General features: G+C 38.6%; 3 protein-coding genes across 7 annotated transcripts; 1 reads left to right on the plus strand and 2 right to left on the minus strand.

Moving 5' to 3' along the window:
- Positions 1 to 818: 818 nt before the first annotated feature.
- LOC127945959 (protein shisa-2) lies at positions 819 to 8,013 on the minus strand. Its single transcript, XM_052542178.1, has 2 exons — positions 6,950 to 8,013; positions 819 to 2,409 (listed from the first exon to the last, which is right to left on the minus strand). The coding sequence occupies exons 1-2, from the start codon at positions 7,251 to 7,253 to the stop codon at positions 1,829 to 1,831; spliced, it is 885 nt and encodes a 294-aa protein (XP_052398138.1). The 5' UTR covers positions 7,254 to 8,013; the 3' UTR covers positions 819 to 1,828.
- Positions 8,014 to 9,128: 1,115 nt separating this feature from the next.
- LOC127946502 (spindle and centriole-associated protein 1) lies at positions 9,129 to 15,344 on the plus strand. 5 transcript variants are annotated; one of them, XM_052543123.1, is made up of 17 exons: positions 9,129 to 9,176; positions 9,483 to 9,601; positions 9,687 to 9,734; positions 9,818 to 9,964; positions 10,520 to 10,622; positions 10,723 to 10,841; positions 10,913 to 10,995; positions 11,087 to 11,193; positions 11,659 to 11,927; positions 12,022 to 12,153; positions 12,253 to 12,376; positions 12,518 to 12,610; positions 13,187 to 13,524; positions 14,397 to 14,580; positions 14,662 to 14,743; positions 14,868 to 14,931; positions 15,039 to 15,344. In XM_052543123.1, the coding sequence occupies exons 2-17, from the start codon at positions 9,509 to 9,511 to the stop codon at positions 15,090 to 15,092; spliced, it is 2,040 nt and encodes a 679-aa protein (XP_052399083.1). In that variant the 5' UTR covers positions 9,129 to 9,176; positions 9,483 to 9,508; the 3' UTR covers positions 15,093 to 15,344. The 5 variants fall into 5 exon arrangements, with proteins under 5 accessions (XP_052399083.1, XP_052399085.1, XP_052399084.1 ...); XM_052543125.1 differs by having other exon boundaries at positions 12,563 to 12,610; XM_052543124.1 differs by having other exon boundaries at positions 9,146 to 9,213.
- A 629-nt stretch (positions 15,345 to 15,973) lies between these two features.
- Positions 15,974 to 21,161, minus strand: LOC127946501 (uncharacterized). The gene is made up of 7 exons (XM_052543122.1): positions 20,679 to 21,161; positions 20,143 to 20,436; positions 20,013 to 20,051; positions 19,671 to 19,922; positions 19,374 to 19,478; positions 18,964 to 19,200; positions 15,974 to 17,886 (listed from the first exon to the last, which is right to left on the minus strand). The coding sequence occupies exons 1-7, from the start codon at positions 20,710 to 20,712 to the stop codon at positions 16,538 to 16,540; spliced, it is 2,310 nt and encodes a 769-aa protein (XP_052399082.1). The 5' UTR covers positions 20,713 to 21,161; the 3' UTR covers positions 15,974 to 16,537.
- Positions 21,162 to 22,882: the final 1,721 nt, after the last annotated feature.

The following is a 22,882-nucleotide window of genomic DNA, read 5'->3' on the forward strand; positions in this document are numbered from 1 at the left end:
AAAAAAAACAATTTTTTTCCATACAGTAAAAGTCAGTGGAGTCCAAAAAAAACAACACTATTATCACTTATTTTAATATTATTCTAATATTTTTAAGTATTATATTATATACTATTATATTTATTAATTAATATTTTGAATTGGTTTTTGTTTTATTTTCAAATTCCACTTTAATTTTAGTTTCGGTTTTAGCAATTATGTCATGCTTTTGCCATATTTTACTTATTTTAATATTTTTATTTAGCTTAAATTTATTTTTAATTCAGTTTTTGTTTAACTTTAATACTTCAACTTAAACTTTAGTTATTTGCCAAGGCAAGATATTTTCTTTTGTTAGAATTTTTTTGACATTTTTTTTGACATTTTCATAAGCTTAATTTAAATATTTCTATTTAACCTTTATTTCAGATTTAGTTTAGTTTAACTTAAACTTGTTTTATTCCAGTTCTTTTTTATATTTACATTCTTAAAGTTCAAGTTTTTAATCCAATATAAATTTTCTGTTATGTTTTATTGATATGTATTTTTATTATTTTTTATTTAAAAAAAAAAATGTTTTTTCATTTTCAACATTTCACATTTTTCATGTTATTTATGTATTTTATTTCAACTGTATTTAAACGAATAACAATTATTTTCAATAGTTTAGTTTTAGTTAACAATAACAACACTGACTTGCATCGGATGAAATAAAACAGACATTTTTTTATTATCTTTTTTTGTGTGTTCAGCAGAAGAAAGAAAGTCATTAAAAGTTTGAAACAACATTTTGCAGTGAACTACCTTTTTATCTCGAAAGCCAAATAACTCAAGACTGGTGACTTTAAATCAGGCAGTGTTTAATTTCATTGTGATTTTTCTGCCAGTCTAAGATCTCAAACAGGAGTTTTAGAAGTTCAGAAAGGTGATGGCCTTCTGCTGGAGGAGCCTGGGACTTTTCTTTTCTCACTAAACTGCCGCCTTTGAGCGTGCTGAAAGAAACCCACTCCAAATGAAATGCCCTGGAACCCTTTTGGTTCTCCTTGAGTGTACCTTATGCTAACAGAGGGGAAGAAAAGTGGCACACATACACACAGCTTTTCACAAGGCAGAGACTTAGTGAAGGGGAACAGTTGGCAGACAGTTTTTACTGCGTAATTGACTCTGGTGCTTTCTGAAGACCGCTGATCTGAGCTACACACATCTTCGCACATTGCTTTCCTAAACACAGGCCTATATTTTTGTTTATTTTCTATCCAGTTCCTTGGCAATGCGAAAATGACTTTGGTTCTGCAGAATGCGAGTGTGTGTATGCAAAAGTGTAAGTGTGTGTGTCTACTCTATGTGCATGTGTTGCAGTGGGCAGGAGGGTGGAGCGTCACAGTCTGTGTCCTGTGTCCACTTCATTACATTTTAAGCATCCAACAGGGAGCCAGGACTGTTTTTCACATTACAGCACCTGTGATTCCCATTACACACAACATACTGTATAGTGGACTACACACACACATTTTCACATACTGCATCTCATAAACCAACACACCTATACAGTCACGCACAGAGTGCACATGCACGGTTATACAACACAAATATACATTGCATATGTACACACACGTGCTTCATTTACAACGGCTCCGTTAGCGCTTTTCAATGCACCTTACACACACATCCAGTCACTTCTTAAGCACTGTGTCCTTTATATCACAGAAAGTAATATTGTGTTCGATTTGAGTCTCATTTGTGAAGGTTGCAAGTCATGACTCTCAATTTTGTGCCCAGAACTGATTCTTTGTGTGTTCGTTTTGTGATTTCAATTCAGACTTGCATCCTATGATGGTCCCGTTTGCATTCACATGGTAACCGGAGGGTATTTCTGATCCCCCGTCACACTGGACACACTAGCCACGCTGGTTGGTGGAGGGAATGGAGACTGCAACGGGCGGTAGCCTGCTTGAGCGTGATCTAGGTAGGCAGGAGCCGAAGTAATAGGGTGGGCGAAACCGATGTACTGAGGATGTAGGAATTGGCCTTGGTGAGGAAGAATTTGAGTGGCTTGCTGGCAGTTAAGCACTGAGAAGTTGGTAGGCATGTTCACGTAGACGCTGGCGTCTGGTGGAAGACAGCACGAGGCTTGGGCGCGGAGCAGAGGGGCGGGTGCAGGACGGGGAGCAGTGGGCGGAGCTGAAGAGCTGGAGGAGGTGGCTGTGCTTGATTGGCGGGAGGACGAGCCTCGCGAAGTACCTGTGCTGGCCATCATGGGAATCGTCTCGAGGACACGGGCGCTGCTGGACCCTCCTCCTGAGCTGCCGCCTGATGAAGGCTCCTGTTTGGGACGGAGACAGCGGCAACAGCACACGGCAACGACGGAGCCCACCAGCACGAATGCAACGAAGACCGAGCCGACGATTAGGAAGGGCACGTAGATGGGTACTGCAGGGTAAAAACAGGAAAAATATGACAAACTCATTCAAAATAAAAAAAAAATAAATACCCTCTTTACTTACACTTTGCGATTTTAACCCATCAGTAAACAGACCGATGTTATAGCCCATTAACACTAAGAACGATAACTATTCTATATTAGTAACCCACATCAGTGGACGATCATTTTCTTATTATAAGTTTATTATAAGTGCGTGCTGCAGTTTTGTCGTCTACCGCTTTCAATGTTTGAGCTCTTTACACTCGGGGTGAATTCAGACTGGCTTAAAATTGTTTAATCTTTCATCTGGAAAGTTCTGAAAGTGGATTTCTCTATACAATTGTTAAAACTGTATAGTTATAGTTATCAATATGATTATCTTTTTTGTTGTAAATGGGCCATTACAAAACTAAAGTACACATTCTAGAAGGGTGTCAAATTCAATTCCTGGAGGGTTGGAGTCCTGCAGTGTTTTGTTCCAACGCTGCTCCAACACACATTTCATGTAGTTTTCAAATAAGCCTGAAGGACTTGATTACTTGGATCAGGTGTGTTTAAAGTGGTCCTAGGTGTATATGACTTTCTTGCAATCCAGTCGGAGTTATATTAAAAATTGTCTTTGATCTTTCAAGCTTTAATGGCACTCAGCAGGTGTTGCAGTGCATCAGTCCAAAATATATGAAATAAAAAGCGCCCATCCTTAATAAAAAGTGTCTCACACAACATCGAGGGGGTGAATAAAGTCCTCCTGTAGCGAATCGATGCATTTTTGTAAGAAAAATATCCATATTCTAAACATAATAATCACTTTAAAATAGCTTGCTCCAACAGTTGTACACGGAAGCAGTTCCAGGCGGAAGACATATGAGGTCAGCATTGCGCATGCGCCGCTGAGTCTCCTGAAAACCAACGTTCGTTGACAGGAGCAAAGGAAGCAAAGTTTCCTTACTTAAGCAAAGGAAAACCAGTCTCCTCTTGGCTTTTATCGAAATCCTTCTACATTCTTCTTTACAAATCCTTGTTTTGTTCTTCTAATTAGTGACCAATGTTTTGTTTTGATCTCTCCCCTGTGCTTTCACGTTCGTCCCTTCTGAGCAGCGCGTGCACAACACTGACCTCATCCACCAGGAGCGCAAGCTACATTACATTCATTATTATGTTTTTAATATGTTATTTTCTTACAAAAATGTATACATTCGCTACAGGAGACCTTTCCGTATGAGACACTTTTTATTAAGGATGGGCACTTTTTTTCACTTCTTTTGGACTGATGCATGCAACACCCGCTGAGTGCCATTAAACAGCTTGAAAGATCAAAGACAATTTTTTATATAACTCCGACTGGATTTGTCTGAAAGGAGAAAGTCTTATACACCTAGGATTAGGAGTCATTATAAATTAGTCATTTATGGCCTAATTTTCATTTTTGGGTGAACTAACCCTTTAATTAGGGTTGAATATAAAGTCTACAGGTCTCTGTAGATTTTAGATTATTGTTTCTGTTTTTATTTTAGCTCATTTACTATCAATAATTGCCGCCTGGGGTCTAGTGGCTGTTTACTGGCCAAAATCTAAAGAACCAACTCAAATGGACATCAAGCTTCTGCTTCAGGATAAAACTTTCAGATTTTATTTTTTGTCTGTTTTATCATTCAGTAGGTGACAATCATATCATTTGGAAAAGTAATCTCATCAACAAGCAAGCTTCTAGATTTGAGGTATCATTAATAAAGTACAGTTCAATACCTTGTTTTTTAAAATGTAATGCTTGTAATACAACCTTCGTAGCATAATTAGGTCATCCAGCTGTATTCACTGCCACTGATACAAGATGTAATATTATAGGTATATAATATATGATACATAATGTAATATTATACTGTGTTTCAGGCCTCCCTGATGTCAAAAATACAGAAAAGTAATGGATTGACATTGGAGGACTTTGGGGAGTTTTGTTTGTATACAGCCCTTGAGCAATGTTTTACCTTCTCTTTAGAAAGCGCACATCAGTTTCAAATTCCAGTATACATCCGAAGCATTTGTACCCACACTGCCATGAGGAAGACTAGGATATCAGTAGTGTGACTGAGCTCAAAGTAAATTTTTAATATAACAAATAAACTTGAAGCCTAAAGCATTGCTGAACCTTGTTGATGTTTCATAATAAGCCATGCATGTGTATCTGTAAATCACAGAACAGAGCTCTCACAAGTTTCCATCCCGCTCACAAATGGGCAACTTACCAGCTCATGTGAGATGAAGGGATCTGAGAGAAAAGCAAAAATGAAAGACGAGATGTTCCACCAGTGACTTGTCCCCAGGGGTCCGGGGCCCCTCATTAACACTTATTAAGCCAAGCTTGATCTTCTCTAATCTCCTGCAACTAGTGCCATCCTTTCTGCCCTTTCTACCTGACTGTGTTCATCCTTTTTCCGACAGGTAACACATTAAAAGTGACCTTTATAGCTTAATTAGAAATCTGATCGCCTGGGGGAAGCTTTCAGCATTTACTTTGTCGGATCTGGTAAGGATCTCTCACCCTCATAATTGAGTTGAATCAAATCATCTATAATAGCCATGCAAACTTGCTTTTGATTTTATTACAGGAGCAAAACAGATTCCACTGACTGAGCCATAACCTAAAAAATGCAACTATTGTTTAACAATTTATTATAACGTTATTGAATCAAAGCATGATTGCTGTGCAAAAATGACAGGGGAGTCATTTTTACAGGAGCTCTTTTCATAGTTATTTCTATAACAGGGGGATTTTTCAGTAAATGACATGAATTTTGGCAAGCTTTAAGGTTGCGTGCATGTTTTGAAAATCAGTGCTTTTTTGGCAGTTGAAACACCCCTTTTTTTCTTAAACACCCTATTCACAGTTACACACAAATGTGTGTGGAAAAACAATAGAGAATCTGTTGTACAGGTTATTTCCATAGATTTATTGTTCCTCAGAGATGCTTTTTGTTATAATTCTATACATGTTTATAGGCTATACATGTAAACCTGTCCTGATTTATTTCTATTGTTTTAGTCAAATCAAGAATGTTATTAGAGGACCTGAAGTTCATTGCCAAATACATGATGACAACAAAGCCCTTCTCGTGTCCTTAAAAGGATTTGGTACCCCTTTACATGAATTCACACCTGTTGCATTATTGTCCAAGTCGAACCAAGTCTTCAACTGCCAGACAGGCCCTGTCAAACTTCATACCCATATGCCTTAGAAGACTACTATTTCCTCTTGTCTGTCAGATTTGCATCATTAAAAGAGCCCAAGAGCTCTTTAGTTCTTTAAAAATAAATAAATACTTTTTTACTTTCTTTTAGATTATAGGTAGTTGTTAGAACTCATAAAAAGTTACCCTTGCATCAATGTGGGGGAGAATATTAAAGTTTTGGGGTTTATAAGTTGTCAGTGTATACGTTGAAATTCGATCATGTATGCTACATTTTTTCGTTTACTATTTAAAAATTTGCTGAAAAGTCTATATTGTGCTTTAATTGCAAGGTTATGACAACTTACCCTATACTGTGATTTTATTCAACTGTTGCTTTTTTAGGGTCAAACTGCGAACTTGATTCTCGTTGGGAACCAGACGACTGGAGATCGCGCGAAACAATTCCTGGCGGCGCGCGCTAGTTACTGTGCTACAAACAGCAGTTATTTATAACCGCGTGCTGTACAATTTAGCATTTGTGACTGAGTCGACGGTTAGGTGCCAATTTAGATGTTTATTTAACTGCAGCTGTCAAAACCTGGAAAAGCAATGACATTTAACCCCTATGCTACTTTTAAGGAAGAAAAAATTAAATACTGCATTTACAGCTCTCAAAAGTCTACTGACAAATGATCATATAATTTCAGACTTCAGTAAAATAGCTGTAACTGATCCGAAATACAAATTCATAAATACAATCCTCTGTATGTCACTGTAGAAATGCCACTCAAAATTATAAAACTTACTAAATTATTTTTGCATTAATTAATTTTATTAAACATTTTGCTACTATTGCAACAAACCCCATATTGTGTATGTTTGACAAAACCCACACAGTAAGCTACATGGTTTATTTCGACTCGGAAACGACCAAATAAACGACTCGCGGTTCAGTCAGTGAGTCCGATTCATTAGTTTCCGCTCCAATTGATTCAGAGATTCACTAAATGATCCTGTTCATAAGATTCATTCGTTCGAGAATAATGAAGCCCCTTCTAAATAATAACCGCTTCTCGCTAAGATTGATTCTTGGAGATAAACATCCACACAACATTAACCTTAAGCGTTTTTGTAACTTCATTTGGACATGAAACTCAACCCGACTTCCTCATTTAGTGGGGCTTTTACGCACAAAACGCCTGAGGGTCACAAAACATTTAAATGGGTCGATATACGTTACACACTGCTGCTGATGTAAAACTTATTGAATTAAGCCATTTAAACTTAGCTGGAGTACAATTTGATTACACGGTATAATTGCCTAATTTGTTTCAGACAGAGGAAGTTACTCTAGCAGAAAACAATGCAGACTTCAGCTTACCTGCCCCAGAATTTTTCTCGTCCTTGTTCCCGGTGTTGGTGTCTTGTGTCTTTTTATCGTTATCACATGTGCCCTGGTCCAGGCGAGCTTCTGAGCTGGAGCAGCAGTATCTGAGCTCGCATTTCCCGCAGCAGATGATGGCCTCGGCGCTGTCGAAGCGCTCCGGACACGGAAAACCGTCTCTCCATTCACCCTGAGAGTCATGAAAACCGTGACAGTATTCTCCACTCGCCTTCACGTTAATGATGGTCAAAAGTGTCAATACCACCGAGAAGGCCATCGGGAATCCCGTGCATCCCCGCATACTGTCACAAACCTCTGCGACTAAAATACCTCAGGTTTTGGTCTAGACCCTGTTAAGTTAATGGCTCGGTAAATGAAGCTAATAAAATGAGGAGACGCTGCAAAAAGGAACCAACTAACAACTTTGGAAATGTCATTGGGCAGAGAAATTCCAAAGTTAATTCAATAGATCCAGCAGAATTGCTCCAGACAAGTATCCACTGTTTCCCCCAGCCGTCACAAGACTTCCAGTAGCTTTGTTTCGGATTTAAAGTAAAGAGGACACATGGGAAAACGCATAAAAGCCATAAGGGATGCGGTTTTATACTCATAAACAATTAATTCAGAATATCCCATATTCCTGCGAGAAACCTCCAAGACTTCAGACAAACTTTGCATCAATCCAACTCTGAACGGATCTTCAACTTCTCAAATGTCTTCCCGTGAGATACGGAGCAACCACTGACTTCACTTGTAATCCGTGTACGCTCGATTCATCAGTGTTCTCACCATTTTTTTTTTTACCAACCAGTCAAGGAAGTTTTTCCACATTAATCCATATCATGCAACTTTCAGTAAACGTTTTAGGAGGTCCGGCTTATTAATATTTAAAAGTGCACTCAACTGCAACAACTGATTTCCAAAGGGAGCAAGCAGTCAGCTGTCAGTATCTCTAAAAGCTGGACCAGTGCATAGTGAGGATTTGGCATTGATAGACTGAGTGACCCACTGACAACTTCTCCTTCATCCAGGGGGTAGCTGCCCACCCGTCCGGCGGCGCATGCGCACTGTCGTGTCTTAGTTGACTGCTTCTCCGGCTGTTGCAGTGCAAACAAGTGTCATTGTGACGGGGCTCCTGGGCGTTTCAGGAGCGCTTCTGTGCGATGGGTGTTTAGAGGTGCCCGTGGGGATCTGCCTGAGCACAAAAGGGACGGAAACGCCGTATTGTAATGCATTTAGCTCGCCGGTGGCTCACATCCATTAGAGCCCGCGATCAGGACTAAAAGACCTGGGCCACTATCAACAGCAAGCGGACAGAAAAATAACCTAGTTTTATTTCATTAATATAGTAACATAAATTAATGTACAACGAACATGTTACAATCCAATAGTAAAATACAATTTTAAAAAAGCATAATATAAACAGGCTGCAGGTCGACAGCAAACTGATGGGAAAATCTTTTTATTTGTAATAATGCATTAATATAAATAATACTATAATAAATAATGTGCAGTGAACATCATATTACATTCAAACTGTAAAGTCAAGGTAAGCAGGATCTTGTTAATATAAATATAAATATTATAGATATTTACAGGCCATTATCAACAGTGAAATGACAGAAAAATAATATTAAAAAATATTTTATCATGTATAAAAAAATGGATACATAATGTAGAATGAACATTGGGTGACATGTAAACTTTAAAATAAATACAAATGTATATATTTTCTAAACACTACAGTAATGTTTACAGTCACTTAGGCTATAAAATCTCAAAATTGCTTGTGTAATGTAACATTTATTTACATTTATATTCATACACAACAAGACATTTCCTCTTTCTAAAAGACAAATCTACTCCAGTGCACACGATGTCAGTCATACAGAACTAGACAAATGTAGTTTAGTGGAATCTGGTATTAAACAGAAACAACTTAACTTTTAAGTAGACAGCGCACTCTAGTGGATATTAATCGACCTTGGTCTTGGTTTGTTAGCTAAAAATACAATTATATTCAACAAACACACTATTTAATTTATCTATAAGACATTCTCGTCTTTATGTATATTCAAACTTTTTTTTAGCAAAATGATAGTTTTATAGTAAAAGAACACGCGGACTTTTAATTTGAAATGAACTTTAGCGTAGCGGTGCTTTTAAATTGGTCCTGATCAACGCTTCCTTAAACCTGTTACTACAGCACCAACAAAAACAAACGGTAAAATCTTAGTCCATTGTTTTTCTGACAGTTTCAGGTAAAATAAGGAGATATTTTTGTCAGTACTTACCCAGCTTGTGTCGGTCATTGTGTATAAAACGACCAGCTAACGTTAGTTAGTTAGCAAGGAAGTGTTTGAATTTTAGCATATAATTTAATAGATACATTCCATAATACGTAATGATACCTTAATGTACAATGCTTGATATAATGTTCTCTGTTCTGCACATACAGTAAACTGTTCCTGTTAAAATCGTTTTAAAGCATGTTTGTCCAGCAGTAACGTTATATTGTTTGTTTCTATAGGTGCCACCTGTGTCTGTTACTGTGAGATGTCTTTAGTGGGGATGAACCGTCCTTTATATGGTACAGGTAAAAGACCAGTGCGAACCAGGAAGGTGTCTGCACCCAAGAAAGAATGGGTGGTGAGAAACCCTCACATAACCAGTTACGTAAAATCCTTTTCTGGAAGTGATGCATTATAATTGATCTGTTTTCCTTTTCTTTTAGAGCACAGTGCATGATCTTTCAGTGCATAAACCCACACCAGAGGAACTGGTAAGGATTTTACTTTGAAAGCTTTTACACAAGCATATCCTTGTGCATTAACTGATATTTTTCTCCATACATGGATTTCGCAGGCTCGACGTCATAATATGCACAGATCTCAGAATAGGGGCGTGGCGCAGTGGGAATTAAAAGAAAAGGCTCGAACACGCAGACGGAGGAAAAACCAGCCCCCCAGTCCTCCAGGACTTGATAGAGCTCGACTCAACATCATCAGAGAGGTGTGCATGGATTGCAGAACACTCACAAAATTAAGCTTATAAAACTATATCTAGGAGGAATGTAATGTTTTAATAAAAAAAACCTGCTGTATCGTAGTTATAAATCATGCTGTATTATATTTGATACACAGATTTCTAATTTCTATAAATTATTCAAACTGCTGAAACCCTGTCATATACGGTTTAGCCCTTTTAGCAGATAAAAGGTCTTCTAGTATAATTGTGGAAAAAAACAAACTAAAAAAATAATGTTTAGAACGTTATTAATATTACAAGATGAACACTTACTGAGCTTTAGCGACTTGAAAAACATATTAAATGTATCAAATATGATAAACAATTATTTTGAGGAACATATGTTTGTGCATCTTTCAATTATCATTGGAATGCATTGCTTTATATGTTTACCCCCACAATAAATGCCCACGAGCAGGAACAGTTTTGTCTGCCTGTTTTATATGTTTTAGAAGAGTTAAAACAAGCTCATACTAACATTTTGTTCCCACAGTTTTTCAAATTGGATAACAAAAATGTTCTGAAAATCTATTTGTTTAGGTGTTTTCAGATCGGTGTCAGTTGCAGGATGTCTTTGCGCGGTCAGACAGAGCTTTGGCTGGAGTAAAAGACCTGTTTGGTGATGCACCCCGTCGACGCACAGGTAGTTGATTGTTGTGCAGGGTAAACTTATGTGCTATTATCTGATTTAACAAGTGTTATGTAAATGTACTAGTGAAAAATCACAGATTTGTGTGTTTTAGGATCCCCCACCATTACTGTGGCACCTGACTGTGATTCTGACTCTGAGCTACCTGTTCATCAAAAATCTGATCCTCCAACCCAGCTGTCATTGCTCAGCCAGTCTATGATGGATCAGCAGGTACTCACACACAAGCACCACCAAAAGATGTTATTCTGTAATAAAACCTAGATTAATAAAGTCTTTTCTAGGCCCTGAATGAGTTGAAGGAGTGTGAAGAGGAGAATGATGAAGCTCAGGATGCCTCTGTGCACCTCAGCTCTATGATGCACAGGTGTGAATGACTGGTCATTTATCTTCAACAAACATCTTCTAATGCATTTTGATTGTCTTTAAGCATGTCATTTTTAAATGCTTGTTTTCAGAAAAAGAAATAAATGTAGGTCAGAGTATTTTCTATGGGCCTCAGACCATCCAGAGCAAGAGCTACCCAAAACATCATGTCATACTGGAGTCAGAGAAGATCAGGCAGGTAACGAAGGCATGAGCTTCTTATCTCATTGCAGGTTTGATGTGATGTCAAGATGTGTTTTTTTTTTTTTATATCTAAGCTGCTTTTGCCCAGCGCTCAATGCTACAGTGGCTGTAAAGCGTTTAAAATCCAGGCAAACTCATTCTGATGTAAACCAGTCTAACTCGCTAGTCAACCAGGTTCTGAACCCAGAGCCTGCTTCCTCTCAACCAGTTGAGGCACTGTTATCAGACACTATTTTTTAGTTTATTATAAACTAATGTAATAATGCTTATTTTGTAACATTAACAATAACATTTTTGTAATAATATTTCACAACATTGTTTTTTTTACTGTTTTTTGATCAAACAAATGCAGCCGCGATGAGCTTGACTGACATTAAAAAACATTTAAAAAAATATATAAATATTAATTATACTAACAATATTAATGATATACAGAATTATTATATATTTATTTTTTCAGGTATTAAGAGCAGGTCGGTTCAAGCCATTAGAGGGCGCCCTGGAAATACTTCTGGTCTGAACAGCTCAGGGTTAAGCTCTCCGGCAGGAAACCAGTCCAGTCTGGAGCTTCTGCAGGGCATGCTTGAGCAAGTGGAGATTGAGCTAGACTCTCTAGACCACCAGAATCCTCCACCACAAGCTAGACCGCAGCAACAGAGACCAGGTCTCACTGGCTTCTCTGTCACTTTAGTGGCGACACTTGGACGTCTAACCAGCCATATAAGAAAAGTAAGGGCACACACACAAGTAAAATCCAAAAGCTTTTCTTTTTTTTTGAATTGGTCAGTTGAGTTACTTCTTCATTGGCATCACTTGCACACAGAAAGAAAAGGAGGCTTTGAGGGAGGCACAGGAGAGAAGACGATTAGAGGAGGAAGTGAAGAAGCAGAGAGCTTTGATTGACGCCCTGACTGTGGAGTCACTGACACTGAGGGAAGAGAGCACTGCCCTGCAGGTTAACTATTTATCATTCAGCAACGTTATCCAGATATTATTTGCAGGTTTGTCCATTCAGATGCCATTTTTGATGCTGTTTGTTGTTGCTTCCATGCAGGTGAGGCTGCAGCAGCAGATATCTGACCTAGAGCAATGCCTAGATGCTGTAGTCCTGGTGGTGGGAAGACCAGATTCTGCTAAACCACACACTACAGTGCAAATCACAGACAACACAGCTCAAAGTAACTGTAGATCCACAGATCATGGACCTGTAAACTTGCATTGCCACTGTTTTGAAGTTGTATCTTACCAGTTAATATCTTGAGTGTGCATTTGAACCTGTAGTGGCACAGTGATTAAGAAAAGTGTGTTTTGTTCTGTAGAAAGTTTTGAAAAGGATTTACAGCAACAGCACTTTGTCTCTGCAGCTGTGCTGCTCTCTCCTCCTCGTCAAAGAGATGGTCTGCTTCCCGCAGGTCAGTCTGAAGTGTGGCAAGATCTGTCAGTTGACACCATGTAGTGTGGAGGGCTTAACATTGACAAGCATCACTGTTGTTGTTCATATATTATTCACAATTGAAAAAGCAACATTTTGGAGGATGCCAAAATGGATGAAAATTCACTGAGACATTATAATTGGACCCATACAAATCTGCTATGAACATCCTGACCCTAGCAGTAGTCCAGAACGCCCCCAGCTACAAACACCCTTGTAAAATACTCAGAAAACCTTAGCAATGTATTAAAAAATACAACTTAAGTAGTAAGTAAAAATACAACTGCATAGCGACATGACACCCTGGAAACCACTCGATCACCATAGCTTTTTGCATGAGCAAAAATCCCTAAATTAAAATAATAATAATAATTGTGTATATATATATGTATATGTGTTTGATTTGACTTTCTGTAACTATGCCCAGCATTTATGAATCGACAATCAAAATTTTTCTAAGGTTAAAAATATGTATTTGTGTCTTAGGAAGTTGCTCAAATCTGACTGAATCATCAATGCAAGTATGACTCAACAGAATTTTTGTTACTTCTCCCAGCGTGTAATCCAGATTCACTCGCACCCCCGCTGCCCTTCAGTGGCTCCTATGCAGCAACAGGAAGTCAGGGTTCACTGGAGGACTTTGATATCTCAATCTCTCCTTCATCCTTCGCTAGCCTACCACGAGCCACTCATTTGCTGGATGATCTCTCCCAGGATGCCATGCTAGGAGAGATTGCTGAACTGACATGTCAGAACGCAGCGATCCGGGCCCAGTTGGGGCAGCACCGTCCATCTCCAGCTGGGGCTTCAGTATCAAGGGAGCAGAGCGCAGACCGACTTTCCACAACCAGTTCTATAGTTAGACAAGTGTCACCCTCTACAGAGCCACTGCAGGTTAGTTACATACTGTAGACTTGGAGTAAAATAGTCTGCAGTTCCTCTTCAATTGACTTTCCCCACAATTTTGTATTATATTTGTGCCCTTATATCTCACAAATATGACTTTACAATACTGTACAAAAATTTAGGGACATCTCTAATGTTTGCCAAGGCTGCATTTATTTGATCAAAACAACAGTCAAGACAGTGATAAGGTGAAATATTATTTTACATTTAAAACAGCTGTTTTCTATTTAAATATATTTTTAAAGTTATTCCTGTGAGAGCAAAGCAGGATTTTCAACAGTCATTACTCCAGTCTTTCTGTTAAAGAAACATTTCTTATCATCTTCTGCCTAATATATTTGTGGCAGCATTTACGAGAAATAAAAACAATATGTAACAATGCAAAGTCTTATTGTCACTGATTAGAATAATTAATTACCTGCATCCTTTTTATTTTTTTATTATTATACTGACCACAAACCTAGTGTGTATCTCATATGATTTGAGAGACTTGTAAGTTTCTCATAATTGTACCTTTTTATCTCACAATTTTGAATTGTAATAGTGACTTTATTGCTCTTAACTATGGCTCCATTATCTCACAACTGCAACTTTATATATTTAATCCTGAGGTAGGCTTGTATGGTACACAGTGAGTTTGGATATGGTTGTTTATTCAGTTCTATTCACACTTTTCACGATACAAATCATTGCAAAGCAGCTTCACAGAAAATTCAAGTTTAGGAGTAGTTTATCAGTGGTGACTGTCAAGGTGTTGTCCATATGGATATGGACAGAACAAAACAATCATACAGTAAGTTAATGACGTATTCAAACAAACAGTGAACACTATTATTACATTTAGATCTTTTTTTGTCCAGCCTATTTCTGTAGAGAGATCCTCAACAGTGGAGATTGAAGAAAAACTGCGGGAATTGAACCGCCAGAGTTCCGAAGCAAGAGCTAAATTACTAGAGCTCATTGAACAACAGAAACAGAGTGCCTCCCTCAGAGTTTCCCCTGCCATTTCCCCAGTGCCTCCTCACTCCAGAAGCACTCACACAGGTGTGTGTTTCTTTAAATGATACTTACATCATCTCAGATCCTGCAGAAAGAGAGTAACTGACGACTATTCATGTTTTACAGAAGTTAGAGGGTTAACTCCAGAGCCATTTTTGATACTTCCTGAGAGAAACTATTCACCACAATCCAGTGCAAGTAGTCGTAGGTGAGTTATAAAAAGCCACAAACAGAATTTGCTTACAATATAAGACTAATATGATAGGACTAAGATAAGAAACGTATAGGACTAGACTGTTCAGTCCAGTTGTGCTGATTACAAGGCATTTCAGGTCAACTGGAAGACGTTCACCACAAAGTTTGGAAAGTGTGGAAATCCAGAGCCTTGAGAATCAGGTATGATTTTTATTGTACTCCACAACCATCTGTATGTAATTTTATAAAACTTCACATAGGTACTTGTAGTATGTAAAACTTCAGAATTTTTATTTTATTTCTGACAGGTGGACAAGATGAAAAGAGTGGGCTGGTTTGCATTGTCAGGTCATGTCAAATGAATTGAGCTCAACAGAGGAATATGGTCTATGCATTAACATCATTTTTTCATGCACAATAGCATTCGAATACATTTGACATCCCCAGGTTGGTCTGATCAAACATCCTGACAGCAGCATATCTGTATAATGCTCATGTTGAGAACGGAACAGTCTGTGCATAGGAGCTCAACACAAGGCAACAGACCATGAGAATTAAGCCTGAGTTGTTGGCTTGGCCAGATTACATCAATAAAACAATAAATCAAACCTGAATCCTCATATCGTCATATGAAATATTTAAAATATCATGCATGCATACTGATTGATTGTTCAATTGTATTTAATGTATTAGTTCTAACAATTATTTTTTTAAGAAATGGATAATTCCACAATAAATCTTGAATAATTAAATTATTTGTTTTATATATATATTTATATCACATTTTTATAGACTTTTTTTTTTTGAGAACTGTGAAAAAGCAAAGCAGCCAAAATGTAACCAATACAGTAGAAATTAACATTTCATAATTTCAATTGTTCAAGCAATGTTCAGTTCGTAACACTGGCATGGAAACAAATCTGTTAAAGTGTTCTGTAAATTATTCTTAACTGATTATTGATTTTCAGTTGCACAGCACCATGTACAGTAAACCACCTAACAAGAGCTGATATTATACGCAGGAGTTAGTAATACCTCAGAATGCTTGAAAGGGGAGGGCTAATGCTATTTCATACATTCTGACACATTTACACTGCTAACAGTTGCATTCTCATGGTAAACATGGCCAAAGTTTCAAAAAAAGGAGTTGGATGCATGACGGAGTATTTCTTTCCCATATACACTCCTTCAGGGTTTGTGTAAGTTTCTGAAAGTTTTTTTTTTTTTTTTGTATGGCCCTGTATGATGTCATAAAGGGCAGAATTCCTTTTATGGGCACTGGTTGTCTTTGTTCTCTGTATTTTGTTGACAAATGTTCTATAAACATAACATTTTAAGTCACAGTTTTTGTTCATGTTTAATGTCACTGTTTGCATATGATTGCTCCACAAAAGCTTTGCGTGCTCATTACTCTTTAGCTCCGCCCACAGCATTTCTCCAGGAGCCTGACTGTTTTTGGAGAGAATCATGAAGCTGTATCTATCCTTTATAAGTCTGATAAAACTAGACTCTTCTGAGATATGAAGGATGCAATACCACTCCATAGGTACTCAAGATTAACATAAAAAAAATAATAATTTGTGGCCATTATGTATATATTTTTTCCCTACATGTCATGTGCCGGGATGTTCAGTTTTATTTCTTTTTTTATGATTTTGCACTTATATAGCTACAAATTCATTTCTATTTATAAAATTATTCTATAAGTGTATAAAATTTGAAAAAAAAAAACTTTCAAATACTTTTAAATGAAGTACAACATGTGACACTGTTTGTCACTGCAACACCATGTCAGCTACCCGTATTTTCAAACTACCTCACAGTCCCTATGTGGCACCGCCCATAGCCTACCACTCCTGTATATAAATTTGACCTCGCACTCCAATCCAGAGGTCTCGACCTTAAAGCAGCATCCTTCATCCTTGAGCTGAGCAGAGTGTCTCTGAGCCAGCGCCTGGAGCTCATCCCAGCCATTACTTTCTCCCTCTCTGACCCACACTTTCCCGCCTACCTCAGCCAGAACGTTGCCACCGCACCACTGCATGTCACGCAGCCCTTCTGCCTTGAGCAGATACATACATGCACAACGTGGTGCACACACCTTAAAGTGCCCCCTTCCTTCTTCGTAGCAAAGGCAGTGCAGTCGTACCAGGAATGAAGTGGGTTCTGACGTGATAAAACGAAGGACCTCCTCCACTCCATTGTCGATTGCGACAGGCCCATGAACCCTGCTGAGAGAAAACAACTTCGCGGGACCAAGTATTCGTACTGATTCGAGAATAAACTGGAAGTTGTGGTGCTCGCCGAGTTGTAAGTAGCTCTGGAATTCGGAGAGGGTCTCCTGGTGGAGCTGCATGAGAGAGCCCAAGCCCAGCTGCGCAGGATTGAACTCCAACACTGAAAGTAAGCGATGGCGAACTCCCGCGTCAAAAGCTTCAGAGTTAAAAGCAGGATTTGACAAAACAAACCGCACATGCTGAATGACCGTAGCAATGGGCGCATTTGAAAAGTCAACAGTGGTTCGTTTGGGCTGCACTACATCTAGGAGACGTGCGATTCGAACGCACACCTCCAAGTACTGTCTAGAAAGAAGAGTTGTGTCCTGGTCCGCAGAGGATGGAACCATGCTGCTCAGAGCTTTACGGATGACCCGCACAGAAACCCCCTGGAAGGAAGTGACCCGGTGTACCCTGCTGGGCCTGCAGGAAAACAACCCCTCAACTGAAGAGGACAGCTGGAGGCCTTCCTGGAGGGGATGCAGGTCTCGTAGCACCTGAGCGAGGACCCTCACACTCTGCAGCAGACTCTCAGCATCCCCGTCGGTCCAGCACTGCTCCATTTCCTGCAGCAGTGCGGCCTCCACTCTGCCGCTGGTGCTCAGCTGCTCGATCATACCTAGTATGCCTCCGCTAGGCTTCGCCTCCGGCTCCTCCAGAACCTCTGCCATGCAGTCCCACACCAGAAAGCTGAAGATGGCCCACACAGTGCGCTGATCCGTGCAGTCATCAGGACACGAGTGGTCCCAGCTGCGTAAGTGGTCTTCATCGTGCAGGTGGTCCCAACTGTGCCGGTGACTGTGGATACCGCTGCGGAGAAGAGTCTCGGCTTTTTGCAGCAACCTCAACAGCAGACATCCCCTCTCTGAGAGCTGGACCCCTACAGATGACAACCAGATCCATCCATGTTAGTTTCATATGGTTTTGAAATACTGTACTATTTTGTTGCTCGTATAGTAAAAAGTAATATTGTTTTCTTTACAGCCTGAATAGATGTGAATGTAACATCTTAACCACAATTTTTTTTTTTTTTTTCAACTGTTCAACAGTTTGGGTTGGTACAATTTTGTTATGTTCTTGAAAGATGCTTATACTCACCAAGGCTGCATTTAGTTGATCAAAAATATAGTTAAAACTGTAATGCTGTCAAATAATTAATTCAAAATAACTTTTATTAATTAAAATATATAATTTATTCCTGTGACGGCAAAGCTGAAATTTTAGCATTTATTACTCGTCTTCAGTGTCACATGATCTTCAAAAATCATTCTGATATGCTAATTTGGTGCTCAAGAAATATTTATTATTATAAATGTTGAAAACAATTGAGCTGCTTAATATTTTTTGGAATGACTGATATATTTTTTCAGGTTTTTTGATAAAAAGAATTCAAAAGAACAGCATTTATTCAAAATAGAAGTTTGCTGACGTTATGAATGTGTTAAATTTAATGCATCTTTGATTAGAAGTATTAATTTCATTTTTTTATTATACTGGCCCCATATTTTTGAACAGTAGTGTATTTTTAAGGTAAAAAGTTTATTTAGTTTTTATATTATTTAATGTATAAAATTATATAATTTCATGTTTTAATTAATATATTTCTGCATGTTGGTAACAAAACATTTATATATATATATATATATATATATATATATATATATATATCATAATAGGGGCACATTTTACATAAATTGATTTGAAGAAGAAAAAAAGTCATCACTGAGCAATCACTATGCCTTTTTAAGGATAAAGTCATCTTTATTTAATCCAGAGAAAGACTTGTCACAAAGTAAATAAAGGAAGCAGAAATGCAACAGTTCAGTTAAAGATGCACTCTCCTGAAAAATGGTTTACAACAACAATAAGAGAATAGTTATTTAAGTTAATATTTGCTTTATTTAACTTATTAAACAGAATCTGAGGTTAAGCCTGAGATGGATTGGGTGTCACTTACACCGAGGGCTGAGTTGTGTCACTCTGCTCAGGAGTCTGTCAGCGTCCTGTGTCTTCTCTATATACAGGGACACTAGGGCCTCCAGCTGGGCTGAGTCTTCAATCCCAACCCCTTCCAGAAGGTACTCTCTGACCGTCCGGCGCGGCAAACCCACCGCTACACCAACCTCACAGACATTAAACCTAATCTCATCCCCCACAGTCAAGCCCAGCTGAGTCATGACCTGCTGCAGGCCTCCTGATGGGAAATCAGACATGGACAACATCAGTTCAGAAAGCTTAGATCTTAGATGAATTCTGGAAACCAAAATTAATTTTTTTAGCTGTGGGAGAAAATTTACCAGCCATAAATATTTCTTCAGTCTCTCATAGTTTTCAATAAAATGAGTAAAATGTTCAAATGTGAACTACCTGACAGATGTAAAGCTCCTCTCAAGTGACCTCTAGTTTCCTCCACTGCTATCGGAATGATTCTGCCTTCAGGATCTTTGTTAAGGTCTTCAGCCAAACTTTTTACTGAAAAATAAGAAGATTGCAAAGAAAATGTGACGGAGAAGGCATTTTCAAGTTACAAATGTTCAATTTCAAATTATTAATGAAATTATAAAAATAAAAAAAATTGACCAATAGTGTACAGTATTACATGCATTTAGATTATAATATTGCATGCATCTCCACTCCAGATTCTGCTGGGAAAGTTGTACTGACTATTAAGTTCCTCAGCAAGTTGCTCGTCCTCATTCTGTAGCGCTGTGTAAAAGCTTGTGCATGCTTTTTCTCCTTTCTTCAGGCAGATGGACAGCAGAGTTTGTGCTTGCTGCGTTGGGACGAGTATTGCTTGGATTTTCTCCAGTTCCAGCTGAGTCAGGACGCCTCTGGAGAAGAGATCGTAGGAGACCGGCAGAACCGAACAGCCCAAGCGTGAGCACAGAACATTAAACTGGGCCTGTAGCTGACGTTCTGCATGGAGACAAGACAATGGTGAGGAATGGGATACATTACATAAATATATATATATATATAAGTAAAAGTGAACATTCTGTGTCCTACCTGTTGGACCTTGCTTAATATCTGGGGGTTGGGAGTGATCTATTATTAGAGCGCAAAACATTTTAGTATTTAAAGTTATGTGGCTGCATTTATGTTTTTAAGACACAATGCAACTTCAGTCATCGCATACCTTCTTCTGAGGTCAACCAGGTTCGTAGACGCGGGTAATGTTTCTTGCATTTCCTCAGACACTCCATGAAACTAGAGGCACCACTTTCGTCCATCTGTGCGTCAACAATCTCCAGAAGCTTTCGGACTTTGTTGGGCGGCGTTCGCTCAGCATCAATTTCATACCGGTTTTCTCTAGAGAGCAGCCCTGCAGATATAACACTGTCTAGCAGAGGGCCCAGGTGATAGAGGGCATCCACTAGAAGCATCTGTGAAGACAGGAGCCGGGCCTTCACAGTTCGCTTCTCCTCTGCTCCTACAGGGATAGTGGGGTAAGATGAGGCATTTTTCACGCAAATAACAGATTTTTTTTACAAATGTTTCCTGTCAGTTTGAATTATGAACTCTCCAGTTAATCAGGTTAGGTCTAAGTTTAGCCATATGGACCAAAATATGAGCCAAATTTACGTTTAATATGATAGATAGACAGATAGACAGATAGATAGATAGATAGATAGATAGATAGATAGATAGATAGACAGACAGACATAAGCTTACTTGAATTGTGGGGTCTCTCGGTTGAGGAAGCCATCACAATGCTAACGTTACATGGGAATAATTCATACTCATCCTCTTCAAACTATGGCACGTCCATTTAAATGTTTCACTTCTGATCTCACTCGATTCATTGATTCATGTCAGTTCACTTGATAGAAATCCTGACTGTAGAAGCGGGAGTCGAGGTGGAAAAAAGTCACTCGACGGCCCTTTATGTCAAAAATGATATACTTTGCGCATCGGCTGAATGAAGTTTCTCGTATGAAGCGTCTCGAGCAGTTCCTCAGTGTAGCACTTCCTGGAAGTGGTGAAAGCTTCAAGTCCGAGTCAACAAATGTTCATACTGACAATCAGATGTTGAAACCTCAACTCCCACGGTCATAAAAGATGCAGTTTGAGTGGAGAGGCTGATTTTGAAATTAAATGTACAGTCTCAGGATCGAAACCTTGATTGTAATATTTGGGGCGTGACCGCTAATAAAAAAAATCTAATAAATTAAAGCTACACATTTATAATGAAAACAAATAAAAAAGCAAATTCAAAATATTAATAAATAATACAGAAGCCTTCACCGCTGTCGATTGGTCAGATCATGTGACACATACAGGACGTCACCTTTACAGATTATTAAAGGTAGATAACATACTATTGGGTAGATGAGTTATTAATGAGGCCAGCAGGGGCGCTCGACCTGTGCTTCCTAATGTCCCAGTGCAATGATGGAGACTTTACTGTACTTGTGGTTATTATGAGAGCAGTTCCCTAGTCTCTGTAAATCACTTTCAATTGAAACGCCAGGAAATGTGCAGTAGAAATGTGAACAATTTTGATTGTATGCATCCATTTCCTATTCCAGCTTAATACACAAAGGCCACTTCAATGATCACTACTACCCAAACGTTTTGGAAATGAGGGGATATGAGGAGAAGTAAATATTGACCAAAGTAACTGTGTGCACTCATAAAGTGTTCGGGAATAGCAGTGCAAAATGCCAGGTTAGGGGTCGTCACAGAAACCCTCCGTACACAGGGTGGGGCCCTTTGTGCCAAAAATGGAGGAGTGGAGGAGAGGCTGAATGGAGGATTAATCCCACACCAGTGCATCTCAATGCTCCGTCCCCGCCAAGAGCCAAGAGCTCATTCCCATGTGCCGGTCTTTATTTCATCCATTCAGAAGTCAATAGGTCTGCTACACCCACACCCCTCCACTCACGCACACACTCCTGAACACTGAAAAAACATTGCAGTCCATATAAATGAACATATGGAGACATAAGTGTGTTTACAATTCATTATAATAACTGATCGACTATTTTCAACAAATGAATACAATTCTTTAATCACTCCTAAAAATGAGTGAGCACTTAGTAAAATGGTAACAGAATGTGAATGAATTCATGTTTATTGTTCCCCACTCTTCAAAACACAGAAAACGTATGAATTTCTTAACCTGCACCCACAATAACATCCCTCACCTCCTATACAAACACACATTTGTGCAGGCTTAAATACACATTCTTTGGCACACTTGTTTAAAACAATGAGGAGCTCTTATAATGAGTGTGGGGGTTGATGCTGGCTGGTTCTCCTTTAACACATTTATATCTACCCCCACTTCACTTTCATGAAGAGCCACAACACCCTCTCACTTCCCGGTGAAGTATATTCACTCACGTTTTCTCTTTCATCAGCACTTGACGCAATTCATATCCTCTTTGGCAAGAGTGACACATAGGAAACTCTGATGGATGGTTTGGTCACTCGTGTAAACCTGTCTGTCTGTCACACAAATGTGGACACACACTTTCCCTATACTATATTATATTATGCACAACAGAATTAGCTTGACAAGAGCTTTGTAAAGTGCTCTGGTGGTGAGCATCACTATTACAATTGCACATACTTAGAGTGAAGGATTTCAACAAACCCAGAAAACTTTGACATTTGCCTGACTTGTCGATATAAGCATATTTTATGGTAATAATAATGTGCAAATGATATAAACATTAATAAAATAAACATTTTATTCATTTATTTTATCTTCCCCTCTCACCTTTTTCTTTCTGTGTCAATGCTCTTGCCATTATTCCCATTATATGCAGATGATGCATGAATGTAAGTCCCCAGCAGAGGGCAGTTATAACTCTGTCGTGCTTGAGGAAATCCACCTCTGTGTGTGTGAGTTATAAGGGGAATTTCTCTCA

This window comes from Carassius gibelio, chromosome A24 (genome assembly GCF_023724105.1).
Source record: "Carassius gibelio isolate Cgi1373 ecotype wild population from Czech Republic chromosome A24, carGib1.2-hapl.c, whole genome shotgun sequence".
Lineage (NCBI taxonomy): Eukaryota > Metazoa > Chordata > Actinopteri > Cypriniformes > Cyprinidae > Carassius > Carassius gibelio.

Coding starts and splice junctions, on each gene's coding strand:
- LOC127945959 (XM_052542178.1), bottom strand. CDS start 7,253: ATGCGGGGATGCACGGGATTCCCGATGGCCTTCTCGGTGGTATTGACA. Junction 2,410..6,949: donor CGAGAAAAATTCTGGGGCAG/GTAAGCTGAAGT, acceptor TTTACCCTGCAG/TACCCATCTACGTGCCCTTC.
- LOC127946502 (XM_052543123.1), top strand. CDS start 9,509: ATGTCTTTAGTGGGGATGAACCGTCCTTTATATGGTACAGGTAAAAGA. Junction 10,842..10,912: donor AGTCTATGATGGATCAGCAG/GTACTCACACAC, acceptor AGTCTTTTCTAG/GCCCTGAATGAGTTGAAGGA. Junction 13,525..14,396: donor CCTCTACAGAGCCACTGCAG/GTTAGTTACATA, acceptor TTTTTTGTCCAG/CCTATTTCTGTAGAGAGATC.
- LOC127946501 (XM_052543122.1), bottom strand. CDS start 20,712: ATGGCTTCCTCAACCGAGAGACCCCACAATTCAA. Junction 20,437..20,678: donor CGAGAGACCCCACAATTCAA/GTAAGCTTATGT, acceptor CTATCCCTGTAG/GAGCAGAGGAGAAGCGAACT. Junction 17,887..18,963: donor GACACAACTCAGCCCTCGGT/GTAAGTGACACC, acceptor TGTCATCTGTAG/GGGTCCAGCTCTCAGAGAGG.